We start from the raw sequence: 19,568 nt of genomic DNA, 5'->3' as shown, positions 1-19,568 counted from the left end.
TCTTTTTTCACAAGAAATATTCTAACAAATTAATTAGTCAGTTATTAGTTGCAAATATAATCAAACAGTTACAATATAGAAGATGATAAAATACATAAAACGATAAATAAATTGTTGTTGAGACTGCATTCTAAAAATAAAATATTGTGGTTGAATGATTAAAAGTAAAATGAATATTTCAATATCACGTTACAGCCGCAAACACGTTCACTGAATATTACGACGATGAATATTTGAAATAACTTTTAAAGTGTAACACAGCTTCCGCGTTACTTTCAGTAGAATTCGTAAGACGCAACATTTTTAGGAAGAAAAATTATTAATGCTCTGGTAAGTTTGTCTAAAGTTAGTAAAACGTGAAGTTTTCGAAGTTACGTGAGTTTTTAAAAGGAAATTTCACCGTTAAAACGATTCAAAAGATGCTCTCCTTTTTCATTTGTAAAGATATTTTCAAATATTGTAAAAAAAAAAAATTGAATTGGATTTTGATCGATGTATCTTATGTCTAATTCCTTTTTTTTTTTTGATATATTTATTAATTATTTATAATTTGATGTATTTATCATATATCATAAATGATAAATGTAATAACGTTAACCAATCATTAAAAGTATTTTTAATATTTTTGAATAAAGTATGCAAAAGTATCTTCTCAAATATATAATGATATTTTCAATTTATGTTAAAAACAAATTTAAATTTGATAATATCGTATTTTTTGGGGGGGAATCTTTTAGATTTCACAACACGATTCATATAAAAAAAATGAATCAATACCATTATTGATTAATCTTTATAAATCACAAATGGTAAGAAATTTTTTTAATATCTTATTTAAATATATTTGCGAATAAAACTCTTAAGAGTTCGTATTGAATTTTATAGAGATAATTTATGAATATCAAGTTTATAGAATAATTTTATTCTCGATTTATTAATAATTGTTGACATCTCACAGTCATGATTGCTTTATCTTTTGAGAATAAAATTATTCTACATGAATATGAATTTAAATAAATACGATTAGTTTGATACAATTAAATATATATTTACAAGCATTTTATCTAATAATTGCATTTAAATTGATAAAGTAAGTGATAAAAATCTAACATATACATAAAAAATTTAATTTTAACATTTAATTTCTATTTTAAAATGAGAAATATTTTTCGTTTGAAATATCTTTTTATGGTTTCTTTTAACATTTGATGGCAATCAAAAGAAAAACATATTCATTACACTTGTAATTTGAAATCAAAAAATTTTATTATTAGAAATTAATTTTAAATTATTTGTAATTTAAATATCTTAATACACTTACAATTAGTTATATTATAGTAACTGTTGATGATTGGCAATAGAACTAGAACTGATTGACCTCATCTCGATGATTCACTTTATATCTGTTCTGATATGTATATATTAGTAGATATATTTCTCGAATAATTTTTTATTCAAATACATTCTTAAATTGAATTGTTTTTTATTTCTGCATGAAAACAAATTATGCTGTGTTTTCTTTATCGTAAAGAATTCACTCTGAAAATAATATATTCATAAATTATTTTAAGATTATTTTATTTAATTATCAATTAAACATAGAGTGATACTTATAATAATGATTTAAAAACAAAAAAAGTTTACTAAATTTTTATCATCACATCTTATCACTGTTTTATACTAACATGCTCAATTAAGTTTGGAATAGGAATCTTCTTTATATCAAATATTATATTCAATAACTGTATATATATGTGTATCAAGATGTAAATTGAATTGATAATTTTTCTTTGTCATTTTTAAGTATTTGATATGTTATTTTATCAATCGAAAGATATAACAAGATATAACTTTATCAATTTGATTTCTAATATCTCAAATTTCGCATACCATCTATTCTTTTTCTTTTTTTATTAATAAATCCGTAACAATATTTTATTATGACATTCATTAAAAAAAAAATCCATTTCAAAAGAGTCAACAACAATATCTAACACCTATTTCCCTGATTTTCATCGAGGGAAATCGAAATCCGTTTGAAAAACTCCTACCAACCTAAGAATCAAAGGACTCGTAACTGGTCCTCCGATCGTGACCGGAAGAAACGAGCTGTGGAAAAGAGACGAAGGAAGCATACATCAAAAAGTATATATTCCCCTCGACACAACTTTTCACCGTTCTTTGTCCGCGCCCAACCCAATAGAGAGGGAGGGGGGATACTTATTGGTGTACCAGAGAGTCAAGGATGTGCGTCAGAGGGTGGACAGCAGCACCATGTTACGACGAAAGGGCGGAAAGGCGGGGGCGATGGAACGGAGCGAGAATCTGGTATAACGTGGCCACCTCCTTTATCAAAGAGGTCTTGGCAGTTTGCCACGTCGCACCGCATAATGAAGCAGCACGTTGGGCTTTGGTTATAGCGGCGCCGTGGCTTGTGTTTTGCCTTCCGTGGAATGGTTTATTGTGTCGCGGGGACCTAAACCCACCCCAACCAGACTATTCCTCCTCGAGACTGCTCCACGTCCACGATACACTCGCACTGGCATTCGTTGGCCGTTGCTTACCAGCCACGTCGAACAAAGGAGGCACGTGTAAACGGTAATAGGCGTTATTACGTTTCTACGAGCATTCGTTCCAATTGAAATCCTATCAAACGGCGATGTTAATCGCAAGAATACCGTCTCGTTAATTGAAAGGGACCAAATTGTAATTTTTCATGATGACATGTACGTATTTAATACGTCTATTGAATCGAGAATTAAAGTTAACCTGTCCGGCTATATAAATCTATTTCTCTTTATATATTTTTTTTTTCATTTTTAGAGTGAGTAATTAATCTTTTTGTATAATGAATTGAAAGAAATGAGTGATATTTTTATGGGAGTATTTTTATGATAATTCTTGAATGATTATGATAATATATATATCTATTGATAAATATTAATTATTGATCATAAAATTTATATTGCTTCGAAATAGAAGCCTATCATAAATTCAATAAATTTTATAAAGTTACGGTTCATAAAAAAATTAATTTAATATAATAAATTTGTCTCGAGCTTCATAAAATTATTCTTTTATATCAATTATTATGAGTAAAATGTTATCTTAATAAAGCATTTCCACGATATTTCACAATGCTCCGTTCCAGGAAATAAATGGATGTATTTTAATGCTTCGCGTTACATTCTTAATTTTTTAATTCTCCCATAAAACATTGTCTGTTTCTTTACTTCTTTGATAATCCGATTGGCCACGACATCGTTAGCGAAAGATACATACGATTATTATAACAAGATGTTTTTATAAGGACGAGAAAAAAGGAATATATTTTAATTCAACGGGTTTGCTTTAATCATACCTTGTTAGTGAACTACTAACTGCACACGCACGCTTTTCCCAGTACGTTCAATTTAACCAGGGAAATCTGCAATGTCCGCTGAAACTTAACGACTTTTGTTCGGGGGTATACTCTCGTATCATCTTTACGGAAATTTCAATTTTTAACTTGTTACACTCTCTTGGCTTTCTGTTCGTGACAATTCCATTTTATCCGTGCTGTTCGAACATTGTCAAGCATGTCGATTAATCGACATACTTGAAAAATCGAACCGAATATACATGGTGCAACATTTGCAATAATGGAAATATAATGGAATTTTACATTATCACTGTTTTTCGACATTTATAGAATCTTTTATATACAGCCAAATAAACTAGGACTTCGCTCTTTTCTCATAATAATATAAAAATATATTTATATGTTTTTATTTTTAGGAAAAAAAAAAAGAAAAAAAATATTAATATTTACATTAAGAAATATTAGAAAAATTTATCATGCAAAATAGTTGATATTCAATTTAAATTATAGAATATTTTTTTGTATTTTTACAAAGTTATATTGAAAGAAATAATTATTAAAGAATTTTCTATATAAATAAAAATAAAATTGTAAATAAAAAATTTAAATCTTTTCTAATCTAATTTTCTTATAATTTTTTATTATAGATCAAAGATAAGGAAGCATTGATTTATACGAATCAATCATATAAGTAGATTTTTCATAATATTTTTGATTTAATGAATTTCTTTTATATTTTCTTATTATGTTCTTTGTCTGATAAAAATTTAATTTTATTTCTTTTAATTTCTTCTCTTTTATAATGGATATTAAGAACCGTGTTTATTAAAACGAAGAATGCGTCTACAATGTTTGGCAACTTTAATTACATCTATAAAAGAAAAGATATTCTAGCTAAAGTCAATGATAAAATGACTGTCTCCTTCAAGGTGTCTGAGAGTGAAATTCAACTTCTTCATTGAAATTCGCACGATGTAGCACGTTATTGAAATTCGACCAACAAAAAATAATTTATTCTGAAAATCTAAATTATTTTTCTTGCAATCTTTTCTTCTATTACTTCAAGAATTAAATTAATTAATAAAATTAATTAAAAGTAGTTATCTTCTATTTTATCATTGAAAAATATTCGTTTTATTTTTTTTAGAACATTTTATTAAAATATAATATATGAATAAAATGAATATTATATTATCATTAGACACAAGAAAAAATTCCACGTTTTAGATTAATGTTTTAGATAATCTTATATCTCAATCGAAATCGATAACGATTGTTTTGAAGATTCATGTTCAAAGATTTCATTAATTTTAATGATTATTTAGATTTTATATATATATATCTATTTTATTATATAATAATAACAAATATCAATTATTGTGTTTGTTTTGGTCTTTTAGAATCGATAAATCAAGATATATATTGATATATCTTATAATCTTGTATCTCTTATAATTAAATTATACTTCATATAAAATTTTTTAAATTTTCGTGATTCTCGTTATCGGAGAAAAAGTTTAAGAATAAAAATTTGAAATCAAAGTAGTCGTAGTCAAATAGTAATAGTAGTAGTAGTCAAGTTGTTTATTGGCGCTATTGAATAATTTTTGATTAATTTATTACGCTTATTTATAAATTGTGGCTAAGAGTATCAATATTGATTGTAAAATATATTATTATTTAGAATAATCTCAAAAATAATGAAATAATAAGCTTATCGGAAATATGCCCAATATTAATGATGAGATTATTAATTATACAATGAGTCAATATTTCATAAGTGTGTAATATTCAATATTCAAAAAAATATTTCAAATATATATTAAAAATAAATATATATTGAAAATAAATTTATATCACAAATAAAGGCCACAGATGTTTAATGACTTGATTCATGATTTTTTCTCAATCGAACGAACATTTTTCTTTATCGCGTTGATCACATGAATTTAGAATATCGTGTTTCGGTATATTACAAATTGGAATATAGTAACAAACTTTTTAATGAGAATCTACATTTAAACAGCTTGCAATGCAAGTACAATATAAATTAACACGGTGAAATTTCGTTCTAGATAATCTAGAAATAGAATTTTAACTATATTTTCCACGTTCCAATTAGTTTATAACTTCCTTCAACCTAATACGATCGTAATTTCAGATAGTCTTAATCTCTTTACCCTTATCATTTTTTATTAAAAAACGTGTCCTCCTTACGAAAAGTGATTAAAGTCGCGAACACCACAATAAATTTAAGAAAATAAAATTTCAAACAACGTGTATTACCTTCTACTCTCTTCTACTGCCACATAATATTCATTTCATACATTTTTTTCACATAAATAACTTACTATAGATACACTTTATTATTTCACATTTGCATCTCTCCAACAATTCACTCGAAACTCTATTCGAAAGATTATCCCAATTTATTAAATCTAGCTAATCAATAACAAAACGTTACACTTAAACGTGACTTTTCATCCATCGCATATAACATTAATACTTTCTCGGTTGGCATAAATAAAAGCAGAATTCATATTCTTGGCTCACATGTTTCGCGTTGGCTGTTCGGTTATTAGGTTTGCAGTACCGCTACCGGTACTTGTTTAATGGCAGTGTGCAATATGTGAATACCAAATAGGAGGCGTGTAACATAGATCAGCACGCAGCATGCTAATAAATTTAACGATACCAGTTCTACGTACTACCATGCTTGACGTAATTAAACGACGGATATTGCCCACCCGCAATTGATATCGGTTTCCAACCTGATCATCAATTGAAATTTCTGGAGCCTCGTCAAATGTGACGTCCCAAAATAACGAGATTAAAAAATGTACCAATTGTGAATTGAATTTTGTTTAGAATTACGCATATTTCAAATATATCAATTTACAGAGAAAATTAAACGCCTCTCCATCGAACAATTATTATTAGTCTTGTTATCTATTATTTATCAATTTAGTTACATTTTTTATTCCAATCGATTCGTCAAACACTCGCTCACGAGAGAATAACTGGAATCGAAATTTCCGATTACAAAATTAGGAAGGAATATATTCATACTCTTTCTGTCTTTTCCAAATGGCAAATCGAGCGAGAATTTCGAGAAATTCTTGACGAAATTCTTGTCTCGCATCGCCAACATCTGATCGAACGAACTAGACTTTTTTACAAGTTTCTTTTCGTTCCACGAATTTCCTAGTTTTCAACGAAAGCACATGCTGGGGATAAAATCGCGGCTCTCAATGAGAATTTGATTACAAGCGATGAATTATTGATGATCGATAGGGCCGTGGAAAATAAGAACACGGGTTGTTGTTATCGAACTTTCATTCTTTTCTTTGTTGTTGTTTTGCGTTCGGGAAAAAACTTCTGCGTTTTTGTGTTTTTTTTTTTCGTTTCTATTCCATCCTTTTTTTTTGAAACCTGCTCGTTTTTTGCTTGCGGTAAAATTTTATCGAAGTTTTAAAAAATTGAATCTTATAAAAATAAAATGATCACCGTTTGAAATAATCAAAGAATTATGCATTTCAATGAGATGTATAAAATTTTTATAAATTATTAGAAATTAAATCGTTTAATTTTTGGTAGATTTGATAATTTAACTTTTAAAGAATCAAAAAATAATATATAATTGTTACAAAAATGCAATATTAAAAAATAAAACAAATAAATTACAAATAAATTAGATACAAATAAATTATTGATTATTTTAAAACCACAAAAATTATAATACAAAATTATAAGTTCGTTATATTTTTATATATTTATATACTTAAAAGATATCTATTATTTTATCAAAAATAATTTATCATAAATATTCCAATTTCGTAGAATTTAAAAAAAATTATAAAATCTAATTGAAAAAAGAAATAATAAATCTTTAGAATTTTCTTTTACAATAATAATGTTGAAAATTCAATAATGAAAGGAAAAAAAAATTAGAAATGGTTCTTATTATTAAAAGGTTATTATTAATATTAATTATTATTTTTATTTCTAATTTATATATTAATAATAATTATTATATGCGCACATTATATTTGAAATTACATTTTCTTTTAATCTTTGTTTATATTTGATATCTGTTTAATTTATTAACTCGAATAAATTATATTATTATTATTATATTATTATATTATTATATTATTATATTATTGCTAATTACAATTATATTTATATTTTCAAACAAATTGAATCAAATAATAGGAATAAACGAAAAATTTGAAATGTAAATATTTTATCATTTTGTATGATCAAATTTGTATTAAGGATTCATTAATGTTTATTTATACATTGTTTTTCCATTACTATTTACATTATAATTATGCAGATGATCAATCATCGATAAGACATAATTTTTTTAATGTACTTGATTAAATATATACATTTATGTCAATTTAAAATAGATAAACAAATAAAATTTACAATTTATTATATAATGTCATTATAAGTAATTTTAATGAATGAACGATTTTTTTTATAACGAAATTTGATTTAAATGATCTGGAATTTACCAATAATCTTTGTGATGTAATTGATAATCACTATACTTTTTTTTTTAAATGAAAATATTCGATTAATCCGATTTTAAAAACATTTGTTTTTAATCTTCAATAAATAATAATAAAAACTAAAACAAATGAAAAATAATAAGACCATTTGTTGTATTTTGATTAAAAGATCATGAAAAATAGTTTTTTCAAGCGTTTTCTGTATAATGCACTGCAATCAGTTTAAATAATGAAATATATTTTTACAAATAAATATTATAGAGACATTGCAACTAAATCAAAATCGCTTTATATATAGCAATTCCAATATCAACTATTGTTGTAGATCATTGAAATTTTAATTAATTATCATTGTATCTCCTATATTGTCTTGATTTCAAAATTCAAAGTGAAATTTATATTTTTTAATTTCAAATAATTGATAGTATTTATTATAAATGATATCAAATTATTAAATTATATTATATTAAATTATATTAAATTTTTAATATTATATTTATATATTATAAAATTTAAGAAATGATAAATCAAGTTTGTGATAATAAAGAATAGACATCCGTATATGTTCGAATAAGAGAATTTTTTTATTGTCTTTTGCAAAATCTTCCCAGAAATGGATTAGAAACGTCTGCCAATTTGTGTTGAAACATGATAACAATTACTTAAGTATTGTTCCATAATACATCGAGTACATAATTGAATTTTCAAATCTTTCTAATAATCTATATAACGACGTATCGTAGAGATTTCATATCTTGAGGGGCATCGACTTTGTTTTCAATCAAACGTTGAATATTATTTTTAATTATCATGTCATAAAAATAAATCGATGTATAAACGAATGAATTAAAAAAATGAATTAATTTTTTTTTTAATGTTGATATAATATTGATTTTTTTATATTAAATATATTATATTTAATATATATATTTAATATATTTTAGCATATATATGAAAAATATCTAATTTGTCAAATTGTGTTCAATTCTTATGTAAAAATCTCATCATAATTTGATTTTTATTGGATAGAAAATTTATTCAAAAAGTTATTTCTCATAAATATATTTGAATTCAGCATTAAAAATAATATAAAAATATATATTTTTAGAATGTTTTTTTTAAAATAATTACTGATTGATTTTCATTTGAACATTCTTTTTAAAAACAATATATTATAGAAATAACTTTACTTATTGATTATTTTTCAAAATTATAAAAAAATATTCTCAATCTTTATCTAAAAGAAATTTACGTAGAAGCAAATTTGAGAAGCATCGATAATACTATTCTTAGAAAAGAATGATCCATATTTTATATATTTACAATATATTTGTACATTTTTATCATTGTATATTGTTTCCCTAGAAAAGAAATTCTGAAACGACAATTCTAAGTAGATAAAAATAGATTAAATCTTTCATAGTTGACGTGGATTTCGCTAAAGAGAGCTTCTTACTGGTTGGAAATAAGAACAGGATTTGGACGTAGATTATCTTGAAACGTGACTCGAGTTTTTCGAAACGAGTTTGTAGCAGAAAGAAATAAAGTTCAAAATGGAGCATGGATATTTCTAAAGTAACTTCACGTTAAAAATATAAAACAGATCAAAATAGAGATTTCTATATAAATAAAAACACTTCCATTGAATATTCTTAAGAATTGCATAAAGTTAATTCGAAATTATTAGGCAAAGAAATTAAAAATTTTTGTTCTTGTTTTTCCAGTAATAAATATTGAAAAATTTTATCTCTATTTGAAATTTTCAAATAAGATAACAGCGAAAATACGTCATATACAAAATCTTATTTGAAGAGAAACAAATTATTCTTATTATTATTATTTGAAAATTATTCAAATAAAAACCTATTCGAATAGCATCCAACTCTGATTACAACGAGACGTTCGAATTCGATCGATATTTCTTTGTTCCATCGTATCAGAATTTATTAAAATGCAAAAAGATTTCAGTAGATAGTATGCGTTCAATGAATACACGAACGTATTTTATCCATTTTCCACCACTTCCACTTTCCGCCATCTCATCCCGCCCCGGGTCCGAATTGAGGTTGGTTCGCTTTAAGTTTCACAGAGGTAAGTAAGTATACACTGATGGGAATAAAAGTGGAAAACTCTTCCCCTTTCAAAAGCACAAGAGATTATATCAAGAAAGATGTCGATACTTTATTTTTCTAGCGATATTGCGATATCCAGCTTGAGCAACAAAGGAACCTGGGTCCCACTGGACCGAGAATCCTCAGGGATTTCTACACCAGGAACAAAGAACGATCGATCGGCCGGTTTCGCCCTGAGTTTCCGTTTTAGATATAGGAGAGGCCAATATGGAAGACCAATAAGATGGCAGTTACCGTTGCTCTTGGCCACAAATTAAAACGATCCGGTTTCCCTTGATTTTTTTTCTCTTTTCCCTTCATTTACTAGGATTGAGGCTCGTTGGTCACACGTGCCTTTTTCAATTTTCGATCATCCAACGAGATTTTTCTCGTTTTCGACCAACGAATTCAGAAAAAGAATCAACGACAATTAATCGAAAATCGATAAAATTAACAATATGTGAGCAATACGTATTTCAAAAGAAAGAGAAATTGAACGCATGCACGTGATGTATGCATGCACGAGATGTACGCATGTAGAAATGTTTGATAAGCTCGTGTCTTTAAATAGTTGACTTTACGATAATAAAATGAAATTCAAACAAGATACGTAATTTAAAGCTGTTTGCTAGATATGCAATATCATGAAAATAGAAAGAATCAACATTCAAATATTTTAACAAATTTCTTGTCATTATTACGTTGCAAGAAAATGATAAATCATGATTCTAGAAATTGACTATATCACATGATATGTTACACGGGATAATTGCTTGATAAAAAAATAAAATTATCATAAATTAAATTCTAAGTTACTAAATGAATACACATATATTTATGTAATGCAATATTATTTGCATTTATTTGTATGTACAATATTCTATTTTGTAATATATTCTTTTCTTTTGAATATTATCATCATTTATGATCTTTACACTATTAACTTTGTATTTATAAAAGTTTTATAATTTTATAATTTATAATTTTTTAATATAAAATTAAAATAAATTTTGTGCAATACAATATTTAATTATTTAATTTAAATTTAAAGTAAAAAAATTTCTTTCGTAAATTAATATTAATTTTTTTCATTATGTTCTCAAATTATGCAAATATTTTATTATTTCATCATTTTTTTCTTTGAACCACTCGATTAAGGCATATTCTGTCACTAAAACTTATCGCAAGAATCTACCAGTTAAACTAATTTCCTACGATACAATCATGTTCCCAATTCTAAAATTCAATATTACCTTTACAACGGAAAATAACCGTAAATACGCGACGCGTCTGTCAAATTTTCGCCAAACGAAAATTCACTCACGTCTCTCGTCGCAATTCCAACCGCGACATACTCAAAATTTACATTTCAAACTTCAATACCGTATAACCCATCCACCGTTGATAATAAGATAAACCAGTCGTCTGACTCGCAGCCATTCACGGCAGACCATCGATTTTCGCAGACTTTCCGGCAAAATGATTAAGTTTCGTGCTTTTGATCGACCATTTGCTGATAGGTTTTTCAAATTTGCCACGTATATACGTGTGCGCCAAAATGGCCAACCCGCGGGGCAATAAATCTCAACGCACCATTCATCGATCTAACTTTCTTCGTATAAAAGGAATTAACTTCCCTAACCGCTAGCGATTTTTTTAATTTCGCAAAAAAAAATGCAGGCCATTATAAATTTCTACATATCATTAATGTAACGATTTTAATTTTTTCAAAGAAGAATCTTTAATATTTTTTTATTGTTTAAAATTTAATAATATATATTAATAATATGTAAAAGAAAAATAATAATAATAATAAAAGCTTCAATAAAAATGAGAATTCTTTTGGAAAATATCTTCTAACATAATATAAAACAAACGCAATTTAACAGAGTCAAGGACTAGATTACTAAAAGGATTTTATTTACTAAAAGATTACTAAAAGGATTTTTTTAATAAAAAAGCGATTTAATTAACTTTATTATATGTTATAGATAAAAAGAAATAGGAATATGAGATAGAATAGAAATATGAGACATCAAAATTTTGAACAGCATATAGCATTGCTATTTTTGATAATTGAATATTAGAAATAATAATTGTACTTCAATAATTTTAATAGTTGTACTTCAAATATTATGAATAAAACACTTTCCCATAGCAAATATTGTTGATAGTTATCTTTTTTTTATTTAATAGTCGTTCGTTTCGATTACAATAGAAAATTTCGGTGTATTCTGATTAAAGTTAATTTAATATGTGATTTTTTGAACAGAAACAGAAAAAAATAAATTATAATATAATAATTATAATATATGTTTTAATATATTAATGAAGATTTGAAATGTTCGTATATTTTATGATGATATAATAAGTGAAAATGAAATGGCAAATTGATAGAAATTGACTGATAAATTGAGATCATTGACTGATAACAATATAATTAAAATCTTTGAAAAGATTTTGAAGATAAATTATGTATCTATTATGTTATGAATGTATCTATTATGATTGTGTAAGTCCAAAAAGTACAATTTATATATGTCTTAATTATTGCGAACAAAATAAGTTGTTTGTTTTTTTATATTTATCGCTATCTATTATGCTTGTACATTAATAAAATCTTTTTATTAATTTCTTAAACATAATTTTATAACTTATTTTTTTCAAAAATTCTTACAACTCACATTATTCAAGAATTGTAAGTTACATTCGTGACCTTGATTTAAATAATATAAATGCTATGGACAAAGAAATCATTTGAAGTATCATTTATCCATTATATAATCATTGAGCAAATTGCACAAAAACCTCTCGTAATAAACTATCTAAATTGAAAGATGTATAATATTCATCATCATTCATTCAGAAAAAAAATTCTCTCAGAGGATCAATTCTAATTTAAATATTGAAACAAACATAAAATATGATAAAAATGTCAGTTATGATTTATTTGTCAAATTATAAATAGCAAAATATTAACTTAGTTGTTAGTAGTATTATTATCGTAGTGTTGTAACTTTTGCATAATACACAAAAGCCTGTCAATAATAATAATTATTAAATAAAAAGCATTATTATCATCGAGAACATAATAATTTCAATAATTCGACAACGAAACGATTAACGATATAATAATTCTAACGCTTTTTATTTAGATTAGAATTATTTGTTTTTTGATATTGACGCTAATTTGGTATTGTGAAGATAACTTGATGTTAACTTAAGTTATCTTTTGTTTTTTATCCGTAGAAATTTGTAACATCTTATAAAGATACACAAGAAGCTTAACTATTATATTAAACAAACTTGAAGCAATAATAAATATCACTATCGCCAAGAATACTACAATGTCCATATCAAAACGTTGATACCAAGGTTCTAAAGCTAATGTAGAGCGAAGATGTGGGGCGCCTTTTGTTCGTACTACATATTCCGTCCACCAAGCGAGATGTTTCACTGTATCGTAAGGTGTATCCTTAATTTGATCTCGAACAATAAGTATTCTTTCTTTATATCTAAAAAGAAAACATCAAAAATATCAAAATTATAATTTATACATTTATAATATTTATATCTAAAAAAATATTCTAAATTTTTTTACAACTTTTATTAATTTAAAATATTTTCCTTAACCTTTTAACCGGACAAGTACTTTAAATCTGCAGATCAAAAATGAAATGAGATTATAAATTAAAGAATAAATATTAAATATTAAAATTAAAGAAGAATATGTATTTTCTATTATTAGTAAATTTAATTATTAGTAACTGGATATCGTTATTTAATTTAATTTAATCTCATTTAATTATAACTTTAATGTCTCATTCGTTTAAAAAGTTAATTAATTTAAGTTCGCAAAAAAAGTTAATTTGTTCAACAATTTCTCATAATATTAATAATTTACTTTTTGAATGAATTAATAAAAAACTCAAAAATATTGTGTATAATATTTCTGTAATTGATAGGATAAATAATTAAAAAAGAAAGATTAGATAAATATTTGCTAAAATAAAACTTGAGGAAACTAATATTAAAAATTCTTCGTTATTAATAATATCTAAAATTGGACAATATCATATAATGTAAAAATTAAATTCTTAATTTCTTAATTTTTAATCTAAAATTTACATTTATAAATAATAAGAATAAAAAATTTTAAGCTAAATTCTATTGTTCAGACCTATAATTTAATGTTAATATATACTTACTTCTTATTATTTATTATTTCATAAATAGCATTTTCAAGTTGTTCCTCCGTAAATGACGTAATTTCTAAATATTTTCCAATACCAAGAGCTTCCATTCTTCTTACTTGGTAATCTTGATCTGCCAATATTGGAAAACCAAGAACTGGTACTGCGAAGCGAATAGTTTCTTCGCTACTTTGTACGCCTCCTTGATAAATAAATAACTTAATTTTCGGATGAGCTGTGAGGATGAACAGAGAGAGATAAATATTTTCTGTGTAGAAATAATATTTAAGGAATAAATATTTTGTACTAAATAAAGATTATACCAAGAATACTTTGTTGAGGCAACCAATTTCCGATGTAAATATTTTCTGATTTCTCAGGTAAATCTTCTTCGTATTTCCATACAATTTTGTACGGTAATTTTGCGAAAACATTACAAAATATACGTTTAATTTCTTTTGGTATAGTAGAACTTCTTGCGTTGCTACCGAGACTGAAATAGATGAAGCCTTCTTTTGCATCGTCTAAAAATTTTTGTAAATTCTGCAATAAAAATAATTTAAATAAAAAATTATACATATTTGTGCAAAAATCTAGATTTTCGATCAATGATAACAATTAACTTTTTTGTAGTTCTATATCTATATGTATATATTGTTAATAATAAGTTGTTAATAATTTATGGTACAAATAAGATCTTAGGCTTTAATAAATAATTTTTGAAATTTTGTTTTCAAATAAATCAAGTTTGAAAATTTTTCAAATAAAAGTAAAATTAACCAACTTTCCAATTTCTTCCCTCGTTATTCTTGATTTTCGTTTTATTTCATAGAGAGCCATATCTCTTTAATCCTATTTGTATCATAAATTATCTTATATAAATGTTTATGATCTTCTATATATTTCTATATAAATTATGCTAATTGTAATTTTATAACTTATCTCATCTATAAATTGTATAATATTCTTATATATTTTTCAAACATACAAATTCAATAATAATCAAATTTCTATTAAATAAAATCTACCTTCGGCAAAGGATCTGGATTTTCAGATACGTGAAAAGAACTGAATCTAATTATATTTGGAAGTATTGGTCTTCCCGGTGTTAAAACATCGGCTTCATTAATAAAAATCATGCTAACATTCTTCATAATATCTATCAAAGGCGGCAAAGGCCCAAAATATTGCTCTGCCAATTTTTGCTCCTTGGGAAATACATTGAAATTCAGATGTAACAGTAAACGCCATGTTTTCACAAAATTGTGCAATCTTTTATAAAATGGTAAATTTATGCCTGTATTTCCTTCATTTTCCCATAAATATTCATGAGAAGGAAGCACTGCTCCTCCAAGTACAAAATCATTTATACTAAGCAATCCTAACGAACTTAATCCTACGATCATGCAAAACATGATTATTGTTCTTAGTTTCAAACCATTCACAATTGTAAAAAATATTAAATAAATCATATTGAATAAATACCTATTAACGAAGCGTTAAACCTGTAGGCAAAGGCGTACATAGCTGGCATGTAGAGCAACTCCGTTAAGAAGACATCGAATTTTACATTGCTATCCGGTGCATACAGCTTTTGCATTTCTGTGGAATTGAATACTTGAATCTCGAAGGAAGAACACAAAGATAATAAATATTTCTCCAGTGCTTCTATCCAATTAACTTTTTCGAATCGTAGCTTGACAAAGTCTATGGCCCTTAAAGAATTGTAACTTTTACTTATATCGATTTGAGTGAAATTCGGCGAGTTGATATTCTTTATGGGATTCGTAGTAACCAACACAATTTCGTGACCACGTGCGTGCAATTCTAGCCATAACGGTTGATACGGAATTTGATGGCTGTAAGATGGTGTCGAAATAATGGCCAAGATCTTGTAGCACTTTGATTGATTCACAATGCATAAGATGCACGAAATGAAAAATAGTTTTGTAACGTTCCGTTTCATGCTTCTCGTGTTCGAAGAACAAACTGACTCGTTCAACGGTTACGTGCCTATTAAAACGGATATCACAATATTACCATCAATTTATATAATAGGAACGACAATCATATATCTGTATATATTACATTTTGAAACAAAAAAAGTGTTATCGTTTAATTATAGTTATCGTTTAATTATAGTTTAAATTTATTATCACATTCATTATCTCAAATAATATGTATATGATAAGTTTATTTGAATATGAATTTGGATATAAAGCATATTTCTATATTTTTTACAGGTATAAATATATTTCGTGATCAAATACTAATAGAGATCGATTCAGTGAATATTGTGAATTTTATAGTGAAAAATAGTAATTTTGAAAATAGAAAACACAGTGGTTAAAAATATTTTTATTATGGGTTTTTTAGAATCACTATTATTTTCGGGTATTTTTATGTTTCTGCGTGAAAATACTAAATTTTTTGATTGATTGATACGAAAAAGAATAACAGAAATTAGATGTTTGATTAAAGATTATGAATTTAAGAGAGAATTAAAGAGATCAGTTAAGAAGCTATTTACTTGTTATAAAGAAAAATATTTTCATGTATTGCATATATAATGACTTGCATTTTTGTTTTATAATTAATTCTTGAAATAGGATTTGAAATAAAATATATTATAAATTTATATTATAACTTATATTATTATATCTTCGTATTTAATTATTCTTTTTTATCAATCAAAATATTTATTTTTTTTATAATTCTTAGACATTTTTTCATTCAATTTTTTTCGTAAATATTGACGATGAAATGGCAATATCGAGAAATATGATAGTGCAAGAAATGATTATGAAATGCGAATATAATATTAAAAAATTAATTACAGATTATTATAAAGATAATCATTGTCAATATCTATTATATAATATATGTAATATCTATAGTTATATAATTTTCTTTATTTAATTTTTAAGTCATAATCAAAAATTATTTTATTTGTTCATTTTCACTAATAGATATCATAACATAATGATACATATTATAAATAACAAAAAAACATAATAGATAATATGAAGTTTTATTACAATTTTAAAATATTAACATGAGTCATCTTTTTGACATATATTTTTTTTGACACGAAATATCTCATTCATTCATTTCTAAAAAGAAAATAATTATTTTTCATTATTTGATGATTTAAATATATATAATTATTAATATTATTAAATATATAATTATAATATTAATAAATATTATAATTATAATTCATTTTGTATCGAAAAATAATTAATTACATTGTATTTAAAATTTAATTTTTCAAAATAGCTTCGAAAACAAAGAAATAAGAAAATTTTATTTTTTATTTTTGATTTATTTTTTTTATATGGAATCATTTTCTATACGCTTGCACCATCATTTACAGAACATATATATTCTTAATAAAAAATCTTCCAATATATCTTAATAAAATGTTATATTTAATTTATATTTAATTAATTTGATATTATAATAAAATTTTTATATTTACCAATTTATTATATTAGTATTAAATTAATGTCTATTCATATTTATTATAATACTATCATTTATTTAATACTATCATTTTTGAGCAAGTACAATAAATATGTATTTTTTTATATTTTAAATTGTTAGCTATAAAATATTTTCTCCAGTTATTTTGATTGGAAATAGTAACAGAAATGATGGAAATGGAGGATGACAACAGGATGAAAATTTTCAACCCAGAAAAACTGAATTATAATTTTGTCCAGATTTAAAAGTGAAAATTTGTTCATATCTGTTCGATATATGATCATTTATATTCCCGTTAAAACATATTTGTCACTAAAAAGTTCTAACTTTACGACCTTCATGTAATTTAAATATAATTTAAACAATAAGAGATAAATATAATAATTAGCAATAATTATAATAACATAAGTTTGCAACAGTCGTTTTTTAAAAAAAAATTTATTCATTCTTTGTTACATTATAATTCTAAATATATAAATATATATATTATTATTCCAAGTACAAAAAAAATTGAATAATAATGATAGTATAATTAAATTTCTTATAAAATAAGTATGATAGTATAAAATAAATATTTTTAATTTAATAAAATATAATTTATGATTATAATGATAATAAATTTATGATAATTTATGATAAAAAGTGAATATTAATAAAAAATAAATAATCATTCTCGATATATGTATATCCGAATAAATTATTTTCATGAGAAAAATGTATGATTCAGATTTATCCGCTGCACTATCTTGTTCTTATTCTTATCTAAATATAAAATTCTTCTTATGTAAATATAAAATTATCCTTATCTAAAAGTATCGTTTCCATTTGTGAAAAGAAAAAAAGTATATAGATAATTTATATCTATATACTTCTATAAATCTATATAAATTTTTGCTATAAAAATTCGAGATTTATAAATGCAATAGAATGACATTGCTAAAATATTATACATTGCTAACATATTAACGTTATTTTTTATCACAGATATTACTTTTACAATTTGTATTATTATCTCTTTTTCAAAATATTCTCAAATAATAATTTCTATATAATAAATAAATATAAGAAATAAATATAGGATAATTTCCAATTTTTTTAATAATATATTTTATTTTATTAGTATTAATGACAAATTAATTTTGATAAAAAAAAAGTACAGTACAAAATTAAGATCTCTGTTAATATTTTTTTGAAATTGCCATTCAAAATTATATTGAAAAAAAATTAAAAAAAATATTAAAACTTTGATTTCGTTGCTTTAAAAAGATTTTTCATCGACAAATAAATTACTCATTATATTCATTATTCATTCATATAACTCATTATGCATTACATATATAAAAAACTTTTATTAAAATCAATTTTCGAATTAGATGAATTTCCTTGTGAGATTCATGAGCAATTATAAATCGAATATCGTGTTTCATCATAATTGAATTTCAAATAAAAATTAAAATCAAATTAAATCATCTCTAAAATTATAATTACATCTCTTTTTTTTTGAACAACAGAAACAATTGAATGGAAATTTTTTATGTTACATAAAATATTTATTCCATTAAAACAGAAAATCACAATTGTTCTGCATGGCGGCATGGCGTTAAAAGAGAAAGATTATTGGCAAAACCGCGATGAAGGCGAAGACTTTTTATAAGTTGGCGTATTACAAACGAAAGGAGGTAAGAGTTAGGAGTTAAAGGAAGATTTATGTCAATCCAGATACGCGGCAACAAACAACGGGGGACAAGTAATCAAATTTTACCGTAAGATGACGGCAAACACGTCGGATATTTGTCGAACACTTGACAGAACCTCTCCGGCACGATGGTTTTCCGCAGTTGTATGTCTGTGATACGCGCGTCTCTGATTGTGCCTCGGTTAAAAGTGAGTGACAGTA

At 24.6% G+C, this 19,568-nt stretch overlaps 1 protein-coding gene across 1 annotated transcript; it reads right to left on the bottom strand.

Moving 5' to 3' along the window:
* Window positions 1-12,914: 12,914 nt before the first annotated feature.
* Window positions 12,915-19,565, bottom strand: LOC122721150 (UDP-glycosyltransferase UGT5-like). Its single transcript, XM_043948468.1, has 6 exons — window positions 19,434-19,565; window positions 15,671-16,198; window positions 15,214-15,581; window positions 14,509-14,728; window positions 14,201-14,420; window positions 12,915-13,507 (listed from the first exon to the last, which is right to left on the bottom strand). Exons 2-6 carry the CDS (start codon window positions 16,149-16,151, stop codon window positions 13,213-13,215), a joined length of 1,584 nt encoding a protein of 527 aa, XP_043804403.1. The 5' UTR covers window positions 16,152-16,198; window positions 19,434-19,565; the 3' UTR covers window positions 12,915-13,212.
* Window positions 19,566-19,568: the final 3 nt, after the last annotated feature.

Source organism: Apis laboriosa, unplaced genomic scaffold, assembly GCF_014066325.1.
Source record: "Apis laboriosa isolate Shangri-la unplaced genomic scaffold, ASM1406632v1 scaffold14452_cov158, whole genome shotgun sequence".
Taxonomy (NCBI): Eukaryota; Metazoa; Arthropoda; class Insecta; order Hymenoptera; family Apidae; genus Apis; species Apis laboriosa.
The sequence above is the reverse complement of the archived record's forward strand: the minus strand, read 5'-3'. Positions and strand labels throughout refer to the sequence as shown.

Excerpts from the sequence above, each read along its gene's own strand:
- LOC122721150 (XM_043948468.1), bottom strand. The coding sequence starts at position 16,151 with ATGAAACGGAACGTTACAAAACTATTTTTCATTTCGTGCATCTTATGC. Across the intron at positions 14,729-15,213 it reads ATCCAGATCCTTTGCCGAAG|AATTTACAAAAATTTTTAGA; the intron begins GTAGATTTTATT and ends TTTTTATTGCAG. Across the intron at positions 14,421-14,508 it reads GCCTCAACAAAGTATTCTTG|CTCATCCGAAAATTAAGTTA; the intron begins GTATAATCTTTA and ends TCATCCTCACAG.